At 49.8% G+C, this 19317-nt stretch overlaps 1 protein-coding gene across 5 annotated transcripts in view; it reads right to left on the bottom strand.

The window, feature by feature from the left end:
- The window catches only part of WHRN (whirlin), an 83241-nt gene extending 71461 nt beyond the window's left edge, over positions 1-11780 (bottom strand). For all 5 annotated transcript variants that reach the window (XM_080940257.1, XM_080940254.1, XM_080940256.1 and 2 more), the window contains exon 1: positions 10752-11780. In XM_080940257.1, the coding sequence (XP_080796383.1) occupies positions 10752-11363 (612 nt within the window). In that variant the 5' untranslated portion in view covers positions 11364-11780. The remainder of the gene's footprint in view (positions 1-10751) is intronic.
- Between the last annotated feature and the right edge of the window lie 7537 nt (positions 11781-19317).

Here is a 19317-nt window from a genome sequence, read left to right as displayed (position 1 = left end):
GCCTCAGCTCTACTGCTGGCTAACCTTTCTCAGCTGAAAAGACAGCAGGCTTCCAATTTAATTTAACTTCAGCCTGAGGAATCTGAATGCAAGGTGGGGGACCAGTCATTTTTTTTTTAAAGCCAACCCAGCGGGTGTCAGAAAGAAAAAAGATTGATAAAGTTGATGACTTCAAATACAAAACTTATGATTAAGTAAACAATAAGAAGTTGCATATTAAAAGCATAAATATATCCACATCCACAAACACAGAAAGTGGGACAGTGTTTGGTCTATCAGCTTGGAAAACAGAAAAGAAACAGTGTATCCAGTGTGAACACAGATGCTTAGAAATGAGGTCTCTCACATGGGTGGGAGGGGCTATCAAAACTCAAGCTCCTTCCTAAGAGCAGTTTGGCCACAGCTATCGAAGGCCTAAAATTTATGCCTCTCCGGAGCCAACACTACCCCCCCAAGAGAGATCGCCCAAGGAATTATTGCTTAAAGATGAATGTGCCCCAGTGTGGAACGAGGCAATATGGATAACACTAAAAACACAAGCTGCCCAACAAGAAGAAATTAGCCAGATAAATCACGCATCTTCCTTTTGACATATTATGTGATCATTAAAAAATCACACAGGAGAAGCATTTGTCAAGGTGGGAAGACTGTCTGGATACATTACTGAGTAAAAGCAGCGGGGTGGCAACTGCAGACAGAGAGACAGACGTGTGGAGACTCCAAAGGGTTCTCATGGGGAACCGGAAACACACAAGCCAAATTATAAACAGGAAGCACTTGCTGGTTATCTACAATCTAAGGTCTCTCTGCCTTTTTTTTTTAATATTCATTAATTTGTGAGTGTTTTACCTGCGTGTACATGGGTGTGCACACACCATATACAAGCTTAGTAGGTGCAGAGGTCAGAGAAGGGCACCGATCCCCTGAAAACTTATGTATGTGGGTGCTGGGGATGGAACCCAGGTCTCCTGCAAGAGCACAAGTGCTTTTAACTTGTCTCCAGGTTCCTCTGCCTTTTTCCTTCTGTATGTGCTTTTCTGGACCCGAGACATTATCTCATTTATTATTTCGTGTATGTATGGCTTGTGTGTAAGGTATGACGGTAAGAGATCAAAATTACAGAGTCTCTTCTTCCACCTTTATGTGGGTCTCAGGAATTGAGCCAGGCCGCTCTGTTAGAAGTCCTTCTGTTAGCTGAGGTATCTTGCCTGCCCACCATTTTTCAACTGAACCCTCGTAGTGCAGGTCATTCAAATAAAGAGAAATACACACACACTCCCCACCCCCATATACCTAGACAAACATTTTGCTTTAAAGACCCAGGCAGACTTTTCCCAGAAACACAACAAATTTGACCTTAGACTTGTCCAGTTAAATGAATGGTGGGTGACCACCCGCTTTTGATTGGGGTGAGCCCCAAGTATGCTAATCCTGCTGTGATGGCTGTGTGGATAAAGCCAGGGAATGCACCGTACATGATGATTCACCAGACACTGGTCTATGCTTATGGGGACTGGGGGACCAGGGGACTGGGTTGAGGTGATGATGGTCATATGTCAGAGAATTTTCATAAAAAGTTCACAAAATAAAACCCTAACAAAGCCAGATATAGTGGCACATGCCTTTAATACCAGCACCAAGGCAAAAGCAGGAGGATCTTTGTGAGTTCGAAGCCAGCCTGGTCTAAGTAGAGAATTCCAGCGCAGTTAGCGGTGCATAAAAGACCTGATCTCAAAGCCAAGCAAAGGCTTGGTGTGTGTGAGTTACACTTCAGGACCAGCTGGGAAAGAAAAGAAAAGAAAAAACAGCAGGGAAAAGTAGACAAGGCCAAGCACCCTGGAGGCTAAGTTAAAATGTCTGACCCTTGCCTTGAGATCTTCCAACTCAAGAGCAGGGTTCCAGAGAAGGCAAGTCCCAAACAGAATGGAAGACAGAGCAGAGGGTCACACGTCAAGGAGGGCAACGGTGATGACAAAGATGATGATGATGATAAAGATGATGATGATGATGATGATGAAGATAAGTATGTTCTGAGATGCTCTGTGAAAAATCGGGCTCACACAGTCCTATTTTGCTGGGGCTGGAGCCATCGTCCCCATAGGAGACTGGCAAAGAAAGGCAGGTCAAGGCTACTGATGGGGGACATCAGCACATACAGGACATCAGACAGCAGGACCAGAAGGTGAGGGAGGAGTAGAAAGAATCCATGTGTACTGACCATAGGTAAGCCAGGAAGAAGTCCTGGGAGAACTGGGGAGACAGCAGGGCTCCAGGGAGAGAAGTCTGGAAAGTGCTGGTATTTGTAGGGAGGACGAGAAGAAGGAAGACAAGGAGAGTAAGCCAAGTCCACACACCACAAAGAAGCCCCGCCCCCACTTGAGCCAGAAGATTAAAGGCAGAAGGAAAGCCCCTAGCCTAATGTCTGAGAGCACTCTTGCATAGCAACATGGGAGAAGAACTCATAAAAACGGGACCATATTTCTTAATCAGAAGCCTCTTAAAATGGCCTTTTGTACCATTTCAGATGTAGTTGAAATCAATTATAAGGTTTTTTTTTCCCCTTCTTCAGTACAAAAAGCCTGTGCTATCAAATCAAACTCTCACCTGCATTAATTGCCTTAATGGGCTCTGGAAATAGCAGCCTCCTCTCCTCTGGCATGGGGACCCCTAGGGAGCCCATCAGGGAAGGATGCTGAGACAAGGCTGGCCTCTCCGGGCTGCTAGGCCATGCATCTGTCTCATCAGCCGTCCATTATTTAAGGCCTCTCACAAAAATAATCAAAAGGCAGGTGAGAACACCCAGTTCCATTTATTCAGCCAGCTTTCTTGTGGCTATAAAGCAAAACTGGAGATACCAAAAGCCAGATAGGAGTCGTTGCATTTTAAAAGAAGTGGGGAGCCGCCCACTACACTGTGCCCATGACTCTGCAGTTCAAGCAGCTAGCTACAAGCAACCAACCCCACGGGCCCCAAGTCCCGCTACATCCCTTCCAATAATACTTAACAAGCAAAGCAAAACAAACAAGCAACAGATAATTAGGTAGGCATACTAAAAGGTCTTCAAAGCCACGACAGAGCCACTGACAGTATTTTCCACTGGGGTGCTTCCACAGAGACATCTATGACCAGATTTCTCCAACTTTGACTATGCAGTGATAGAAAAGCAATGGTGTGCTTGTAAGGAGTGTGAGTTGTATTCAGTATTGGGGATGCCCAAGACCACAGTTAAGGAACAGACCCATCTTCAAACTCCCCGCTACGACCACTTTCCCTTGGGCATTATCATATATCAGCTGACCTTACACAGAAGGATAAAGTTCAAAGGGGGATTGGGGTTGAGTGGGATTTATGAGGGTGGCCCGATTTGTTACCTGCTTTCCAGACAGGGTCTCCTATAGCCCAGGAATTACAGAACTCCATACATAGCCAAGATGACCTTGAATTTCTGATTCCCCTGCCTCAGTTTCTCTGATGCTGGACCTATCTAATGGCTTTGTAGCACCATGCACAGTTAGTTTACTTGGTCCTTCGGATTGAAGCCAGGCCTTCACATATATGGGGCAAGCCCTCTACCAACTGAACACATCCCCAGCACCTCTGGGTAAGCCTGTGTGTGGATAAATGTTGTTAGAGGTGGGAAAGCCTTTGCTTCAGGATTTCCCACACTTCAGTGCGAGTGGGGCTTGGGCTTGCCTGGGGAGTTTATTAGCTCCAACTCTGGCTTACAGCTAACATTTGTGAATTAACAAGTTAGCAGCAAACTCTAGATAATTAGAAACACCCCCCCTTTCCTACTAGTTTATTTACTTATTATTTGTTTATTTAGAATCTTTCCCTACGATCCAGGTTGGCCTGGCTTTACCTGTGAAACTTAGGTTGGTCTCAAATACATGATCCTGCCTTGCCCTCCTAGAGAACTGGTTCTAGGCATGTGCCATCATACCTAGCTGCAAATGCCTGTCTAACATCACTTTTCTATGTCCCTTCTTGTAGCCTGCAGCTTTCGAGCCCAGGAACAAAGGCCATCTTGGGACTGTGTGGGGAAGGCTGATATATTTGCTTGCACTCTAAGTCAAGAGGGTGCTGATATTAGCAAAGTCAGGTGGGGAGGGAAGCTGGCTGCCAACTGAAACCCAGCCACAGCCACTTTAGCAGAAGGAACATGAATTCTCAACGGAGAAGGAGGCAAAGGTGCTGGGACTGGAAAGGGAAAGAAATGGCTTCACTTCAAATACTTGAAGGATGCTGCGTTGAAGGGCAGGTGTGGTGACCAGAGAGGCCTAGCCTGGTACATGCTGGGGCTTCCCGGTGCTTAGAATCGCTTTAATAAAAGCCCCAAAGCCAAATGAACCTCACCCCAAACTGGCTCATTGATTGCACGAGAATGCATAAACGATTCTATTTTGGAGCCACAGACACAATCACACTGCTGAAATAACTCACTTCTGAGAACGTGGATTCAGAATAAAGAACAACGTGAGAAATTTACTTGCCAACAGGGTCTCACAGAGTGGATGTAGGCCACAGAAGGTGGGAGAAGCTGTTGCCTCTCCAGACTTATACTATGGCTTTTTAAAGTCTTTAAATAAAATAGAAATAGGGGGTTTTAAATGTTTTTTTCCCCCACCGGTCCTTCGACAGATATACAGAACCATCTCGGAAGGAGGTAGGTGGACGTTCTATGCCCGTTTTACCTCCAAGAATGAGGTCCAGTCAACATCATGCAAAGAACACAGGACAGAGAGTTCATGGCTTCCTTAGATGTCACACTCAGGAATGAAAGAATCCTTGCCAGCCAGGATCAGGACATGGTGTCATTCTATTTATCCAATAATTGGTCCCACTTTTATTGAAGTGCCTACAGGGAGCCACTGGATGCTGGGGCTATGGGAACAAACAGGGCACAGCCAGTGTTGGCCGTGGCAATGCTTTTTATGTGGTGGGGAGGTTAGCAAACATTAGGAACTGCCCATCTATGGTGACAGATGTGCTGGAAGGAACCAAAAGAGGATCAGGGTTAGAAAGATGGCGTGGGGTGAAGGCACTGCTTTCAAGATAGTGACCAAGATGCAAAGGCATCAGGATGTCACAGACTTGAAATGCGTGGTGACCTGTGGATGCCACTGGAACTGTGCCCTGCTACTTGACATGCTAAGGGCAGGGGTTTGGTCCTACTCCTCTGTGACTCCCAAAGCAAGCCACAGGTTTGTGGCTCAGAGGATGGATGGACAAAGGTCTGTCATGGACAATGAGATGGAAAGAAACGTGTCACTTTGCTTTGAGGTAATAACTTTTCCTTTTTTTTTTTTCAAGATTTATTTATTGATTATATATGAGTACACTGTAGCTGTCTTCAGACGCGCCAGAAGAGGGCATCAGATTTCATTACAGATGGTTGTGAGCCACCAAGTGGTTGCTGGGATTTGAACTCAGGACCTCTGGAAGAGCAGTCAGTGCTCTTCACCACTGAGCCATCTCTCCAGCCCTGAGTAACTTTCAAATGGCCCCATTGTCAGGCTCAAGTTAAGACATCCCAGTCTCTTAGATGGGTTCTGACACTGCCTTCCAGGATGCTAACTACATAACCCTCAGGCTAGTTTCCAGTCAGGAACCTCCTTGACCATGATCTTCCCTCCCCCAGGCAATGAAATGGCACAGGAGGGCCAAAACACCTGCACACTGCGTGATCTAGCAGAGCCTTGGTGGAATTGTAGAGAACGCCAGCTCAGCTCTGCAAGATGAGCCCGTGGAGAAACATAGATAGCAACTGTAACAAGTTCACCCCAGCAGAGATCCAACCTGGAAGAGGCTGTAAATGGCTGGGGGCAGGGCACGTGTAGGTCATCTTCATCTTGCTCAATTTGGCTCTAAACTCAGAAATGCTCTCAAGGGCTGGGGAAGTGGCTCGGCCAGTCCAGAGCCGGCTGCACTAACCTCAGGATCTCAGCTCAGATCCCCAGCACCTAGGTAAAAAGCCAGGTGTGGCAGTGAATATTTGCAACTGTAACAGTAGCTCTGGGCAGTGGGGGGGAGGGGGGGACGCAGAGTCCTGGAGCTCACTGGCTAGTCGGCCTGGCCAAACTACTGAGCTACAGGTTCAGTGAGAGACCCTATCTCAAAAAAGTTAAGGTAGAGCAATAGCACAGTATCAACCTTGGCAAATTAAAAGGAAAAGATAAGGAAATCAAAAGCCTGTTCTCTGCCCCAGGACCTGCTGCCTGCTGATACCCGGAACGTGAGAAAGCAGTGGAAAGGCTGCTTCCTGCTCTGCACCTGCCCAGCTGTGGGAAAAGAAAATGCTGCAGCCCAGAAACTTTTAGGAAGCACCCCCCTCTGCCCCCAGGCACAATTAGACATCTGTGTGAGCTTAGATTCCAGCTTGCATTCTCGCTTGGGGGTTTAAAGAGAAAGAGGAAAAAAAGGGGCGGGGGGTGGGGGGATGGTTGTGCAAAGATTGGTATTTCAGCCTCTAGCTCCTTCTAGCCATTTAATGTCATTTCCTCTAATCAGATTCTCTGATCCTGGCTGGGGACTGAAGTGAGGTGCCTAAGCAATGGAGACAGAAAGCCTTCAGAGCCTGGCTAGAAAGCCCTAATCCCCTCTGAATGCCAGCTTCTATGCAGGATGAGGGACAGTTAAGACTCCAAGAAGACGGGTTCACAGGAAAGCACATGGCTGACTGGCCTGGCCTGCCCTTGACAGGAACTTGTGGGGCTGTGTTACTGTGTGTGGTTGGAGGCAGGCACACACAAAAGCCTAGGAATATGGGGATGGGGGACCCCCACACTTCTCTCTGCAGCTGTACCCAAATGAGTGCCTGAGGCTAGTCATAAACAGCAGATGGGGAAGACAGAAGTAACGCAGCTGATGTCCAGCTTCCAGTCAGAAGACAAGAAATCTACCAGACCATCAATGCTTCAATACAAAGGCAGTACTGGGGGGGGGGGGGGGGGCGCTGCTTTGATTTAACAGCAAACAACCGGCTGCCAGAGGATTTGCCTGACACAAGCCTCCTTTTCTAAAGCCTCAAGTGTCAGCCTGAGCCAAATAAATCTACAAGGCTGCATGCATTAAAGACACAGACCCTCTCCTGGACCTGCACTAAACTCTCTGGACATGAGGCACCCAAGGGCTTTCTGAAGAGTGAACTTCTGCATGTCACGGCGGACAGGATTCATGAGGACCAAGAATTGTTGCAGGAAACCCATGGTTTCCATCTGGAACCCAGGAAGAGACCAGGCACAAGAAAGTAGGCTTCAGATCCAAATCGAGAAGCTAAGAGTATATAGTGGCTTCATCAACCACCTCAATGTAAAATGGCAACTGTCATTTTTGAACGTGCTGAAGCAAATATAATGACTTGTATTAATTTTGACAGATTCCTCTTGGGCTATTATGCAAAGGAAGGGGCAAAATGAGGGTTCTAATTAATTGGAAGGGCCCACAAACACTCCTTAACGTCTGGAACATTTCAGATTCTAATTTGCTACTCAGATTTACCTGTGGGAATGCTGGGATTGCGATGAAGGTTGTTTAATTTTTATGAAGCAATTCTTGCACGCGGGCACACATACACACACACACACACTCTCTCTCTAAGTGCTGCTACCAATATCAACAAGGGACTAAAAAAAGCCATTAGGTATGCAGTTGATCTCCAGTGATCCCAGGATGACATGTTTGAATTCCGATCCTACAGATGTCTACTGGAATTCCCACTCCCTTTGGGACTCACACCAGGGCTGGTGTTCTTGGGGTGAGAGACGACAGCCGGGCCCCTTCAGAACAGTGTGTAACACATGGATTTCCCGATTTAGCACCAAGTTACCCAGGAGTGCCAAGCTTCCCTTCTCCCAGACCTCAGCCAATTCTTTTTTGCCTTAATTGAAGGCAATTTCAAAAGAACAAGAACACAGAAGAGCAGGTGGTCTACATGCCTTCTGGGGAGCACATTTCAAGCAGATACAGACTTCCAGATCCGGGAAGGACCTTGGACAGCCCCAGACTCATCATCTAGCTATAGCAGATAATACCAGAGACTCATCCAAGGTCACACTTAACAAGCATGCCACAGAACTTAATGCATCAAGCAGTCTACGAACATCTTGGGCTGACTGGATTTGGCAGATCTTTGAAAGGTATACTTTTTCTTTTAAATTACTAGCTTGACTCTTATTCATTCTAAATAGCTTTTTTTCTCTCTCTCTGTCTCAAAAATCAGACATTTCAACATAATTCTAGATAGTAAGTGACTTGCTTCATCTGGACCTGTCACTGATGATTTGATAGCTGGACTTTAAGAGGGGAAGGGGAACCCTGTGGGGCGCAGGATAAAATCCTCAGCAAATTGGTTGCATGTCACTGGATGTAAGATCTATCAGGGAAAGCCGAGCAATCCTTGTTTACTTGATCCCTCTTTTTAAAAGCTGTGTTCCTCTCTGAAGCACAGGTGCTCCAGCACTTCGATTCTTCGAGTTTGTTTTAATTGGATTCTTTCTGTTGGATATGCATACATAGAGATAATCTCTCTTCTGGGAGAGTTTCTGAGAGGTTCACTTCCTTTCTGCACCATAAACAAAAAATATAGATTTTTTTTAACATTGAAATGGGGTCTTCTCCCAAATAGAACGGGGGAATTCTGGGTCAGAAACAAGGCACCTGTGAACATTCAGGGACGCTGAATGAAGCTTAGAGCCCGGCCTGCACCAGTGCCTACTGACCACGGAGCCCTCTGAGTCCCACGGCTTGTGGCTGACTCCACATACAGAATTCCCAGGTAAAGGCAACTTGTGTCTCCTGGACTAATGGGGGGGGGGGCGCTTCTGTATCTCAGAGACGGGACTGCATTTTGTACAAATATGTCAACAGTCCTCCAGGTGTTCACATGCACGTGATACAACCCTGCAGTGGTGGCTGTTCTGTATTGCCACTGTAAATTCCGTCCCCTGCGTCACTTGGGTTTTGGATCATCCAAAACTGATGTCCGATGCTTCTGAAGGGTCCTAAGATCATGTGTCTGACACTGGTGAGAAGAGCCCCCCTCACCCCCATGTCAGAAGCACATTGCACTTAGACATGTGAGTCAGCTCAGCTCACACAGGCTCCTGGGGTGCAGATGTCACAGTTTAAGGATGCTCCTGTTCTTATCCCATCCTCAACTCTGCTCGGAGAGTGGAGGTGTCCCTCTGCAAGCAGAAGGCAGGAGCTGGTGCACCCTGGGGCAGCTCAGTGGGGTTGAGGTATACAGTCCTGAAAGTGACCTCTTTGAGGCCAGGAAGTGAATGTTTCAGCCAGATCTGAGGTGGAAACTGAAGAACAAGCCTGTGTTGCTCATGTCCAGGTGGCCTTTTCAAAACCTCTCACCTAGTGGTGATGAAGTGACTAAAGGATCTGTAAGTCACCACCAAACTTGAATCCCTGCTTACAAATGACGTTTGGGTCAAGTCTCTTTAGAGCGTAAATGGATCGTTTAGGGAACTTGGACCTCTTAGGACAATACTAATGGACTGTTTCTCTTTAGATATATGGGGTGCAAGATAAAGAGGAGAAAATATGTTGGGGAAGGGGCATGAGAGAATGGGAAACCCACGAAGAGCGTTCTTTGCTGCTCCCCCCCCCCCAGAATAATTAAAAGACATCAGGCTTTCTCCAGAAACTGGAGAGAATTGTTCAGAAACCTCAGGAGCCTTCCAAAATGGGGTCTCTGAGTAGGGAAGCAAAGGAGCCAGGCCAATGTCAGAGACAGATTGTGGTATCCAAAGTGCACACACAAAGAGTCAGCCACGGAACACCATACAGGAAGCAGACTGGGACTTTGGCTGCCTAGGAGTTTCCCAGCAGGCAGTGCACCCTGTTCGGTACAGCTGTGTGAGGTGGACCAGGAGACCAGAGAATGGGATAGGAGAAGCTCACAGCACAGGCCAACCCAAACCAGGGGAAAGCATTTCTCTGTAGAGGATGGATTAAAGAGCTTCCGTTACTTTCCTTCAAACCCCTCACTTCCTGTTTAATAAGCAGTAGGGCTCAGGCTAAATACTTATGAAAGATCCTTGGACCCACCCGCAGACCAAACACTGTAGCTCATACTCCAACTGGCTGGCGTTCACTAACCCTGGGCGGTAAGATTAGCAAGCTCCAGTGCTCTTCCTGACAGCAGGGTCAACTAACAGACACATGAAAAAGAAGAAGAAGAAGAAAAAAAAAAACCGTGCACACTTTTCATGGGACTGTGGGCTCATTTCTGACGTCCAGGGTGAAGCCTAGTTCGAAATAAAGTTAGGAGCCACTTCTATGGTTTGGCTTGTTCCAGCATGCACCAGCTAGTCTACAAATATCCCCCTGGGTCACTGGCAGTGGGGCAGAACTTTTTTTCAGGGGCAAAAAGCCCACAGGATCCAGAGAACAGCACGGCAGCAATAAAGGGGGGGGGGGATATGGGGGGAGCATCAATTACTCCATGACAAGCAGGGGCTCTTTTCCAACGATTCTAAGGACCTACAGGCTTTTCGTATGTGCCTTACCCTTTAGGTCACCCAAGGCAAGAATAATCATTTCCTCTGGGCTCTGAACACCTATCTGTGCCGCAAATTAGTCGTCCCTCTCTTAAAATCAGGGCAGGGAGGCAAAAAAAAACAAAAAAAAAAAAAAAAAAAAAAACCCAAAAAACAAAAAAAAAAAACAACAACGGAGACTAGAAAGGTCACCAAACTACCTCTACTGTCCTCTAGCACTCCCATAAACCACGGCCCTACCTTGACAGCCTCCGCGTGGGTCACCCGGGCTAGAGATTTATCGTTGACGCGCAGAATCTGGTCCCCGACCCGCAACCCTTCCTTCTCTGCCAGGGAACCCGGCTCCACTAGAGACACGTAGATGCCCACGCCGTGTTCCGAGCCCCCGCGGATGCTGAAGCCCAAGCCCTCGTGGGCCTTGGCGCGCCGCAGGCTCACGAGCCGCACCTCCCCGGGCCCCGCGCCGTCGGGAGTGGCCCAGGCCGGCTGCCTGTAGGGGGTGGTGGCGGGCAGGTAGAGGCCCTCGGCCGTGTACTGGTCGAAGAGCAGCTGGTCGGAGCGCGGGATGACCAGACGCAGCATGGGCAGCAGACGCCGCTTGACCGGGCTGTCCAGCAGGACGCGCAGGGTGCGCACCAGGTCGAAGACGTTGCGGCGCGCGTGGTACGCGTTGAGGCAGTGGGTGAACTGCTCCCGCTCGGGCTCGCTCAGCAGCGCCGTGAGCGCCTGGTGCAGCTGCCGCACGTTGGCAGACAGCAGCCGCAGCCCCGCGCCCCCGCCGCCGCCCGCCGCCGAGCCCAGCGAGCCGGTGGAGGACGAGCTCACCGACAGGCCGTCCAGCTGTGCGTTCATCTCCGCGCCCGGCGCGGGGTGGCTGCTGCACCTGCGGGCCAGCGGCGCGACAGCTGGATCTCCGGGGCCGCGGAGGTCACGGCTGGAGTCTGGGTTTCGGGGGCTCGCGGGGACGGCCGGGGCTGCAGTCTAGACTGGCCGGAGAGCGGAGACGCCAGCTGTGTGTGGCTGGGATCCTGGGGTGGGTGGCAGCAACCGGCGGCGGGTGTCCCAGGGGCGCGAAGGCAGGTGAAGAAGCTGGGATTCCGAGGACGAAGAGACGGCGGCTGCAATCCCGAGGATCGCGACGGGATCCGGGTTGGGGGGGGTGGGGACAAAGAGTTGGCGCCTGGAGGCCGGAGGTCGCGGAGACTGCGGCTGGAGGCCGGGGGAAGCGGGAACAGCAGCTACATGCCGGAAGGCGCGGGGACCGCGCGTGGCCGCAGTGGGGGGGGCGCAGCCACGCCGCCCGCCCCGTCACACCATGGCCGGCCGGGGCTCCCCCAGCCGAGTTGCCCGGTCCTCTAGGGCTGGGGGACCCCAAAGTCAGAAGCAAGTTGGGGCGCCGGTCAATCTAGTCTCAGAGCCCGGAGCAGTCGCAGCCAGAGGAGCCACGCGAGCGTCCGGCGTGGGGTGGGGGGCATGTCCCGGGCCGCCCACCATGCAGCAGCCCGGGCCCCCCGCGCCCCAACGCCGCCCGGGCGCACACGGAGCCACGCGGCTGGGAGCCCGGACTTTGCGAACTGTTGAGCAGCTCTGGGCCGAGTCTTCCAGCGAGTTCCGACGCCGCCGCCGTCGCCAGCCGGGACTTGGCCCCGCCCCTCGCCCCTCCCCCTCCCCGCCCCGTCCCCACCCCCATCCCGCGGGCTCTTCAGGAAATGACGTCCCGCCTGGCGCGCCTGGCTGTTGCCTGGAGACGGGGTGAAACAGTCCGGCCCCAGGAAAGAAAGGGGTGAAAGTGGGGGTAGCAGCAGGAGGAACCCTGGGGCCCCTGCGAAGCCCTCCCACGGCCCCAGCTCAGGGGGTCTTAAAAACTGCTCTCTCCGGCGATCGCAGCTCGATTCCGGGGTCGCTTGGGAGCAATGAGCCGGTTTGCCAATTCACAATTGGGGAAAATGGCCAACTTTTTGGCCTCTAAAGTATGAGATGCTTCATGCATCGCTTTTTCTGCCCTAAAATGTTCCTGCCGCTTGCACACGCGCTGACTACAAGTTGAAGTGCGTGTGTGGACGATTGTCGGTCACCTGCTGTGCCCCACAGGTGCCAGCAGGAGCTATCTTGTGCTGGGATAGATCAACCTGGGTCCCTTCCTCCGGTAGTCCCCAGAGTGGAGGAAAGCAAGGAGCTGTTATCAGAAATGTAAAGTGTGCAAAAACACGGGTGCATTTAAAAGTAAGTCTGGAGTAGGAATGTTCCTTGTACCAACGGTTATGTGCTGCCTGTGACCTTTTCCACACTGGGGGAACCGGGTGAAGGTTACCTGGCAACTCTGTATACAGCTTTAAAAAATAAAATAAAAGAAAACCATATTTTATGTGGAAAGATGCCAAAAGACACGGTCTGAAGTCTGTCATCGGACACCCACTCTCCTTAACCTACTGACAGGAAAAACTCAGGGCATCTATTCAATAGAAGTGTTCTAAGGAAGACCCGTAGCGCTTGACCCAGTCACCACTACAAGTCACATGCGTCTCTTTAAACCTGGATTGCCTCTCCAGGGGTGTTTTGTGAAAAGCTGCTTTCCCTAAGACTGTCCTGGGTGACCATCACAGGAACGAAATGGCTGACTCTGACGTGGGAGAAATAGAAAAGGAGGAGGATTGTCTGGAGTGGCTCTGAGCTGGCTGTGGAGGGGTGGCTTGTCCCCTGGTTACCTGGTTACTTGGTTACCTGGTTACCTGTGTACTTGGTCAGTTTTCATCCAACACTTTTCAACCACTTCGTCTGCTGCAGTATATTCTTGATGCCAGAGACCCGGGATGAGGAGTTGAAATCTCTGACCTCAAGGAGATTCTGGCAAAGGAAAGATCATGGAAGTCAAGGTAAAACAAAAGATAAGCCTTAGGAGTGTCAGGATAGGCCACAGTTGAGGCAAGGCGACTAATAGGAACGGGCTTTCTGGGGTGCACAGATGTTTCAGTGGGTAAAGTTTGCCACCAAGCCTGACACCCTGACTTCCATGCCTGGAACCCACAAGATGGAAGGAGAGAACCAACTCCAACAAGCGGTCCTCTAATTGTCACCGGTGCCCGTGGCACGTGTGTGGCAGCCCTGTCGCACGTGACCCTGGAGCACATAGTAGGTGAATGAGTAGATAAGGTATTTTTAAAAGAATGATCTTTCTCTCGGAGTAATGGGAAGCCACGGGAAGCTGTGTTAACTGCAGTGAGAGCATCCCCGAAATGGAGGCGAGGAATTAAAGTGTGACTTTCCCCGAAGCTCTCCCCTTCTCTTAACACAGACTTGATTTGAACTGATGCCCAATGAATATATTTCACAGGGCGTCAAAGAATGATGTCTTAAGTAGCCAGTTGGGCGACCCTCGAACATCTGTCTTCCAGCTCTGCATGTAGTGGGTCGGGCTATGCATCCTCGTTTTTTCTTGTCAACTCTAGCTGAAGTCTTTAATGCAACCAGAACAAGATATTTAAGAAGAGAATCTGTTCCAACCCCTCCCACCATGTATTAATGACATACCTCGAAATGTCACCACACAGGGCTTAATTGCATGCAGTTCAGGTTTCCCGCATATGTACTTTATGCTCAGCGTTTAGTTAGTTTGTGTTCTAATTATAATTGCTGTGATTGGTTTGATAAATGCATCTCAGGAGCTAAGATCTCCCCCCCCAACTCCCAATATTTCCTTTCTGTGCAAAGGATGTTTTGGAGGCCCCCCCCCCCCGCAACTCCCAATATTTTCTTTCTGTGCAAAGGATGTTTTGGAGACCATTTTGCTTTAGGCAGCAGAAGCCTCTGTGCTTAAGTAAAAGGAAAGAAGGAAACACTTTCTTCTGCAAGCATAGGACACCGTCTGGGAGGCAGTGCCATTGTTTAACTTCACAGAGGTTGATCCGAGAGAGCCAAGCTGGGGAGAACGCAGGAAAGGACAAATGGGAACTTTCCCATCCGTCTTGCATAACCACCTCCGTATCAGTTTGCAACGTGTACCCCGGAGAGGCCGCGTGTAACTGTGCTCAAACCTCAAGAATCCTATTTCCATGAGTGAAGACGTGTTTGTCTTTCAAGAAATAAGCTCTTGGAAATTCAAGCTGCCGGGACTCCTGGGGGCTTGAATGAAACAGGAATTATGAGTTTCTGTTTGGCCTTGACTGCATACTGCCCTCTTCAGCACTAAAACAGTATTTCCCTGCAATTGCAGACTCCCTCACCCCCCCATCACCCCCATTTTCTAAAGCTACTTTCACTCCAGTGCCGGAAATTAGCCCCAGCAGGTACACATGCTAAACAAGATCTCACCACATAGCTCAGAGTATCCTGGAATTTGATATGTGTCTCAGGCTGACCTTGAACTCATGACCCACCTGCTTTAGCTTTCAGAGCAGCACCATATCCAGCACCAAAGCCATTTTTCATGGTTCACAGTTGACAACCCACTTGAGCCAACCCAACTTGGTCAGATGTTTCTGGACTTGGGCAGCTGGAAAGACGGGACCATGAAGAAGAATGCGTTGTGTTACATTCTGTGCTTAGCACAACTTACAGATGCTGAGGTGAGCTTGTTGTTGAGCTGGATTTCTGTTGGTTGTTTGACTCTTAGTAACTTCTGCGTTGCTGTGACCGAAATATCTGACAAAAAACAAGGTGTGTGTGTGTGTGTGTGTGTGTGTGTGAGAGACGGGGTGAGGGGGTGTGGGGGGTGTGGGGGGTGAGGGAGTGGTATTACTTTTTTGGTTCACAGTTCTACAAAGTTCAGTCCATCATGGTAGCGACACCACAGCCCAGGAATTCACATCATGGGTGGCTAGGAAACAAAGTGAGACAGGAAGTAACCAGGGGCCATATGATTCCAAGAGGCTGTCTCCAGTGGCCTGCCTCCTGCAACCGGGCCCTGCCTCCTGAGTCTCTAAACCCAGCCCCTCAGTGTAATGTCATCAGCTTGGAGCTAGCTATTCAAACCATGAGCCCACGGGATTCATTTCCAGGTTCAGGACACAACAGTTAAATGTTACACATTTCCTGTCCTATGCATCAGGTGAGGCATAGGACACATGACGGGCAGAACATTGCTGGTGACTTCCTTCTTCCTCTTTTTCTTTTTGAATTGCAATCTTTAAAAGCCCTTTTTCTATTCCACAGTTATTAGGAGCCTCTCTCCTTCCCTCTAACTCACTGAAATGTCTCCTTAGAAGGTGCTAAAGGTTAATTTAATCTGGGATGCATTTCCCATGGAACATATAGACTTATCTGTAGCTAGTGTGCTCTGTTGGTTTTTTTTGTTTTTTTGTTTTTTTTTTTTTTTTTTTTTTTTTTTTTTTGGAATGACTCTTTTAAGCAGTTCTGTGTTTTATTCACTCACTCCTTCTACCAGCCAGTACAGGAGATTTCGGCACTAATGTCATTCTCCTTCTGGTAAAACAGAGGATGTTGAGATGCCAGGAAGCAGCTATCCTCCGGATGAGAGGGATACCCACATGGAGAGTTAGGCTTTGGACCCAGAGAGTTCCACCCCAGAGCTTTGATTTTTTTCAATCTCTGTAGTGTAGAGTCCCCCAGATGTGTGGTGCAGAGATGTCAAATTGGGCTGTCATTCCTGCTGGGATCAGGCAGGGACCACATTTCTTCCGAGGGTGGGAATATTTTCTTTAGACTAGAGTTTGAGATGAGAACTCAAGAGGTTGAGAACTCCCAATCCCTGACTGGTAAGCTGACAGTTTATGCTATAAAGACAGAGTAGAGGCTTAGTAAAGAAAATACCATAGTAAGAGATTCCCCCATGGGGAGGGTTTAGGAAACCTTCGGTGTTCTCAGCTTGGACACCCGGGGCCTCAAAGCTATCTGATGCCGGGTGCCAGGAGGAGCTCATTCCAGCGTGAAGACTCCTGGAAGCAAAGATGTTAACAACCAGAGCTATCACTGGTGCTGCAGGACCATAGCCTGTCTCTTCTGCAAATGTCAGGAGGGATGGATGATGTTAGCAGAGAAAAGGGAGACAGTTCCCTCTTCGCCTGGTAGATAACGGGACAATATTGATGGAAGTGCAGGGAGATAAGAGAGGGAAAAGAGAAAAGAACGAATGAAAAACAGCAGGCAGCGGGAGAGACAGGGTATAGTCTGAAAAGAGTCTGACTCATGGTCACAGACACTCATGTGACTTGCATGTAAGGAAGGTGTCAGAGCACCGAGCTGATCGCCAACTTCAAATGTCAGTTAGTACCTTTGCGACCTTGAGCAAACCGTGGAGAACTTGCTCACTTGAATTTCCTTATCTGTCGCTGGCGTTATTGCAGGCATTGATTGTGCTGATGTATGCAAAGTCAGCTCCACCGGCCCTCGGAATCCATCTCAGTTAAAGCTCTTTCCACTTGGGAGCACAACTCTTTTATCAGCCCAAGGGCAAACACATGGAAGGCGCTCCTCCCTGCTGAGCAATTCCTTACCTCCCGCCCTCTGTAAGCCTTAGTCTTACAGATACAACCAAGTCCTTGAGATGGCCGCCATCTTGCCCACCATCCCCCACAGCTCTTTAATTAGCAGGCAAATGGACAATATCCTGAACGGGGCGCAGAAGGCTTTGTGCGGCCCGGGCATCATCCCTCTTTCTTCTTCCCCATCATTAACACCGACCCCACGGATGCGTGTCGGGGCTGAGACTGAGCTCTCTCTGAGGTCTATGGCCTCTCCCTGTGCCTCCCTGTGCTTTGTGGTAGCATGGCGGATGGAACTGGGACCAATTCCTCTTACACAGCTCTTCGAAAATAAGTCCCAGGGAGCCAGTTTGTGAGCTGGGAGGAGGCGGTGCAGGGACAGTGACCTTATCAGGCACGTTCTTCTATAATCCACTGCCACAAGGCCTATGCAAGCTCCCTTAAGCAGGGGACTATGAATTGGCTACATAGGGACACTTCCTCCCACCCAACAAGGTTCAGATTAAGGAAACCCTGAGCTCAAATGTCCTCACTTTGTCCACGATCCCAACAGGACCTTCCATGGTCTTCGGTGCCTCTGCTCCACTAGATAGTGTCCTGGGAATTCAATAGGTGGCACACCACTGTGGTCCCCATCCTCCTGGAATTGTGGACATCAGTTGTGAAGGTTCCCAGCCAGAATCCCCTTCTCCGGGCCTCAGCTCCCCCAACTCACTTCAGCACCACAGAACCACACAGCACAGTTAGTAAAGTGGCTCCCAGCCTAGGATCTTGGAGAAATCACATCTCTCCCAGCCTAGGCTTCTTTACCTGTATTAAAAAAAGAGAGAGATTGAGCTAAAAACAGGGCTATGAAAAGGGGGCAGTTAGAAAGGTAACAGAGCAAACACATGTAAAGCAGTTAGCAGAGGGCTGGCTACAGAGAAAGCCATTCCTGTGCTCGAGGCTCTAGGGAGTCAGGCTGAGGATGCAGCTGTAAGGAAAAGATGACGGGGCACCAATGAAAGGAAAAGTCACTGGAAGGAAAAGTCACAGGGCACCAATGTTGTGAAAGGATGACCATCCGAGTCACGGCACCAATGTTAGGGGAAGGATGAAGAGAGTGGGGGGCATATGGCCCATGGAGGTGCGGCGAGGCCAGGGGGCATGGGAGATGCCTCTGGGGGGGGGGTCCATGTTGGGAATCCCTTCCCCCTGAGGGACCAGCCACACAACGGTATAGTACAGAATAATAGAGTTTATTCAGGTCATGGGAGAGTTAAGAGGGTGGCAGAGGCAGAGAGAGAGAGAGAGAGAGAGAGAGAGAGAGAGAGAGAGAGAGAGAGAGAAGTAGAGGAGTAGAGGCAGGCCATGAGCACGTGGAAGAGAGGGGGGAAGGGAAAGGGGAAGAGGAGGGGTAGGGGTGGGAGAGCAAGAGAGGCCAAGAGAGGCCAAGAGAGAGAGGAGGGGGCAAGCAGCCCCTTTTATAGTGTCAGGTCACTGGGGCGGAGCATACCTGGCTACTGCTGGGTAATTGAGGGGTGGGGTTTACAGAATCCCAACAGCAGCTCCCTTGGTAGAGGGTTTGCCTGGCATGGATAAAGCCCTAGCCTTGATCGCCAGCACCATATAAACCAGGTATGGTAGAAAACCTAGAATCCCAGGCCTCAGGCCATGGAAGCTGAGGAACCTCAATTCGAGGTCATCCTTAGCTACTTTATGGGTTCAAGGCCAGCCTGGGGTGCGTGATATCCCATATTAAAAACAGAACCTCCAAGGTACCCAACTTTTTGTATAATTGTCTCCTTCCTTCACCAATGCTTTGGGAAACTTCTTGTTTCTCAAGGAGATTCTGACTGTAAGCGCTGTGCGTGCGTGGGGACAAACCAGTGCCGTTGGCCAATTCCTCGGTTTCCTCCATGCCTCAGTCTCCCCATTTATGGTGTAAGGGTCTTGGAGGTAGCGATCTGTGGGCCTTCCTGGCTCTAAGAATTGATTTTGTGTGTGTGTGTGTGTGTGTGTGTGTGTGAAAGGACAACCTGCAGGAATTAGTCCTACCCTCATTCCATGGGAGTACCGAGGATTGAACCCAGGTTGTCATCGTTGGTGGTGAATGCCTTTACTTCACTGAGCCATCTCCCAGCCCAAGAACTATCTACATTTTGTGTGGATGGCAGAGAAGGGAAGGGGTCGGGAGGAGAGGCAGATGAGGAAATGAGGGGCAAGAGATGGATCCCAGGGGTTCTCAGCTCGTGTAGATTTGAAATTCTGTCCTTGCTCCCACGGCTGACTGATGGCTTTCTCTGGCTGGTTCTGGGCTCTTAATGTCTCTTTGTCCCTGGCTTTCAAACAGCAGCTAATGATCCTAGCTGCCTTTCTGCTGGCCCTGT

The sequence above is a fragment of the Micromys minutus genome (genome assembly GCF_963924665.1).
Source record: "Micromys minutus genome assembly, chromosome: 28".
NCBI lineage: Eukaryota > Metazoa > Chordata > Mammalia > Rodentia > Muridae > Micromys > Micromys minutus.
Note: the sequence above shows the minus strand (reverse complement) of the source record. Positions and strands in the feature narration are given on the sequence as shown.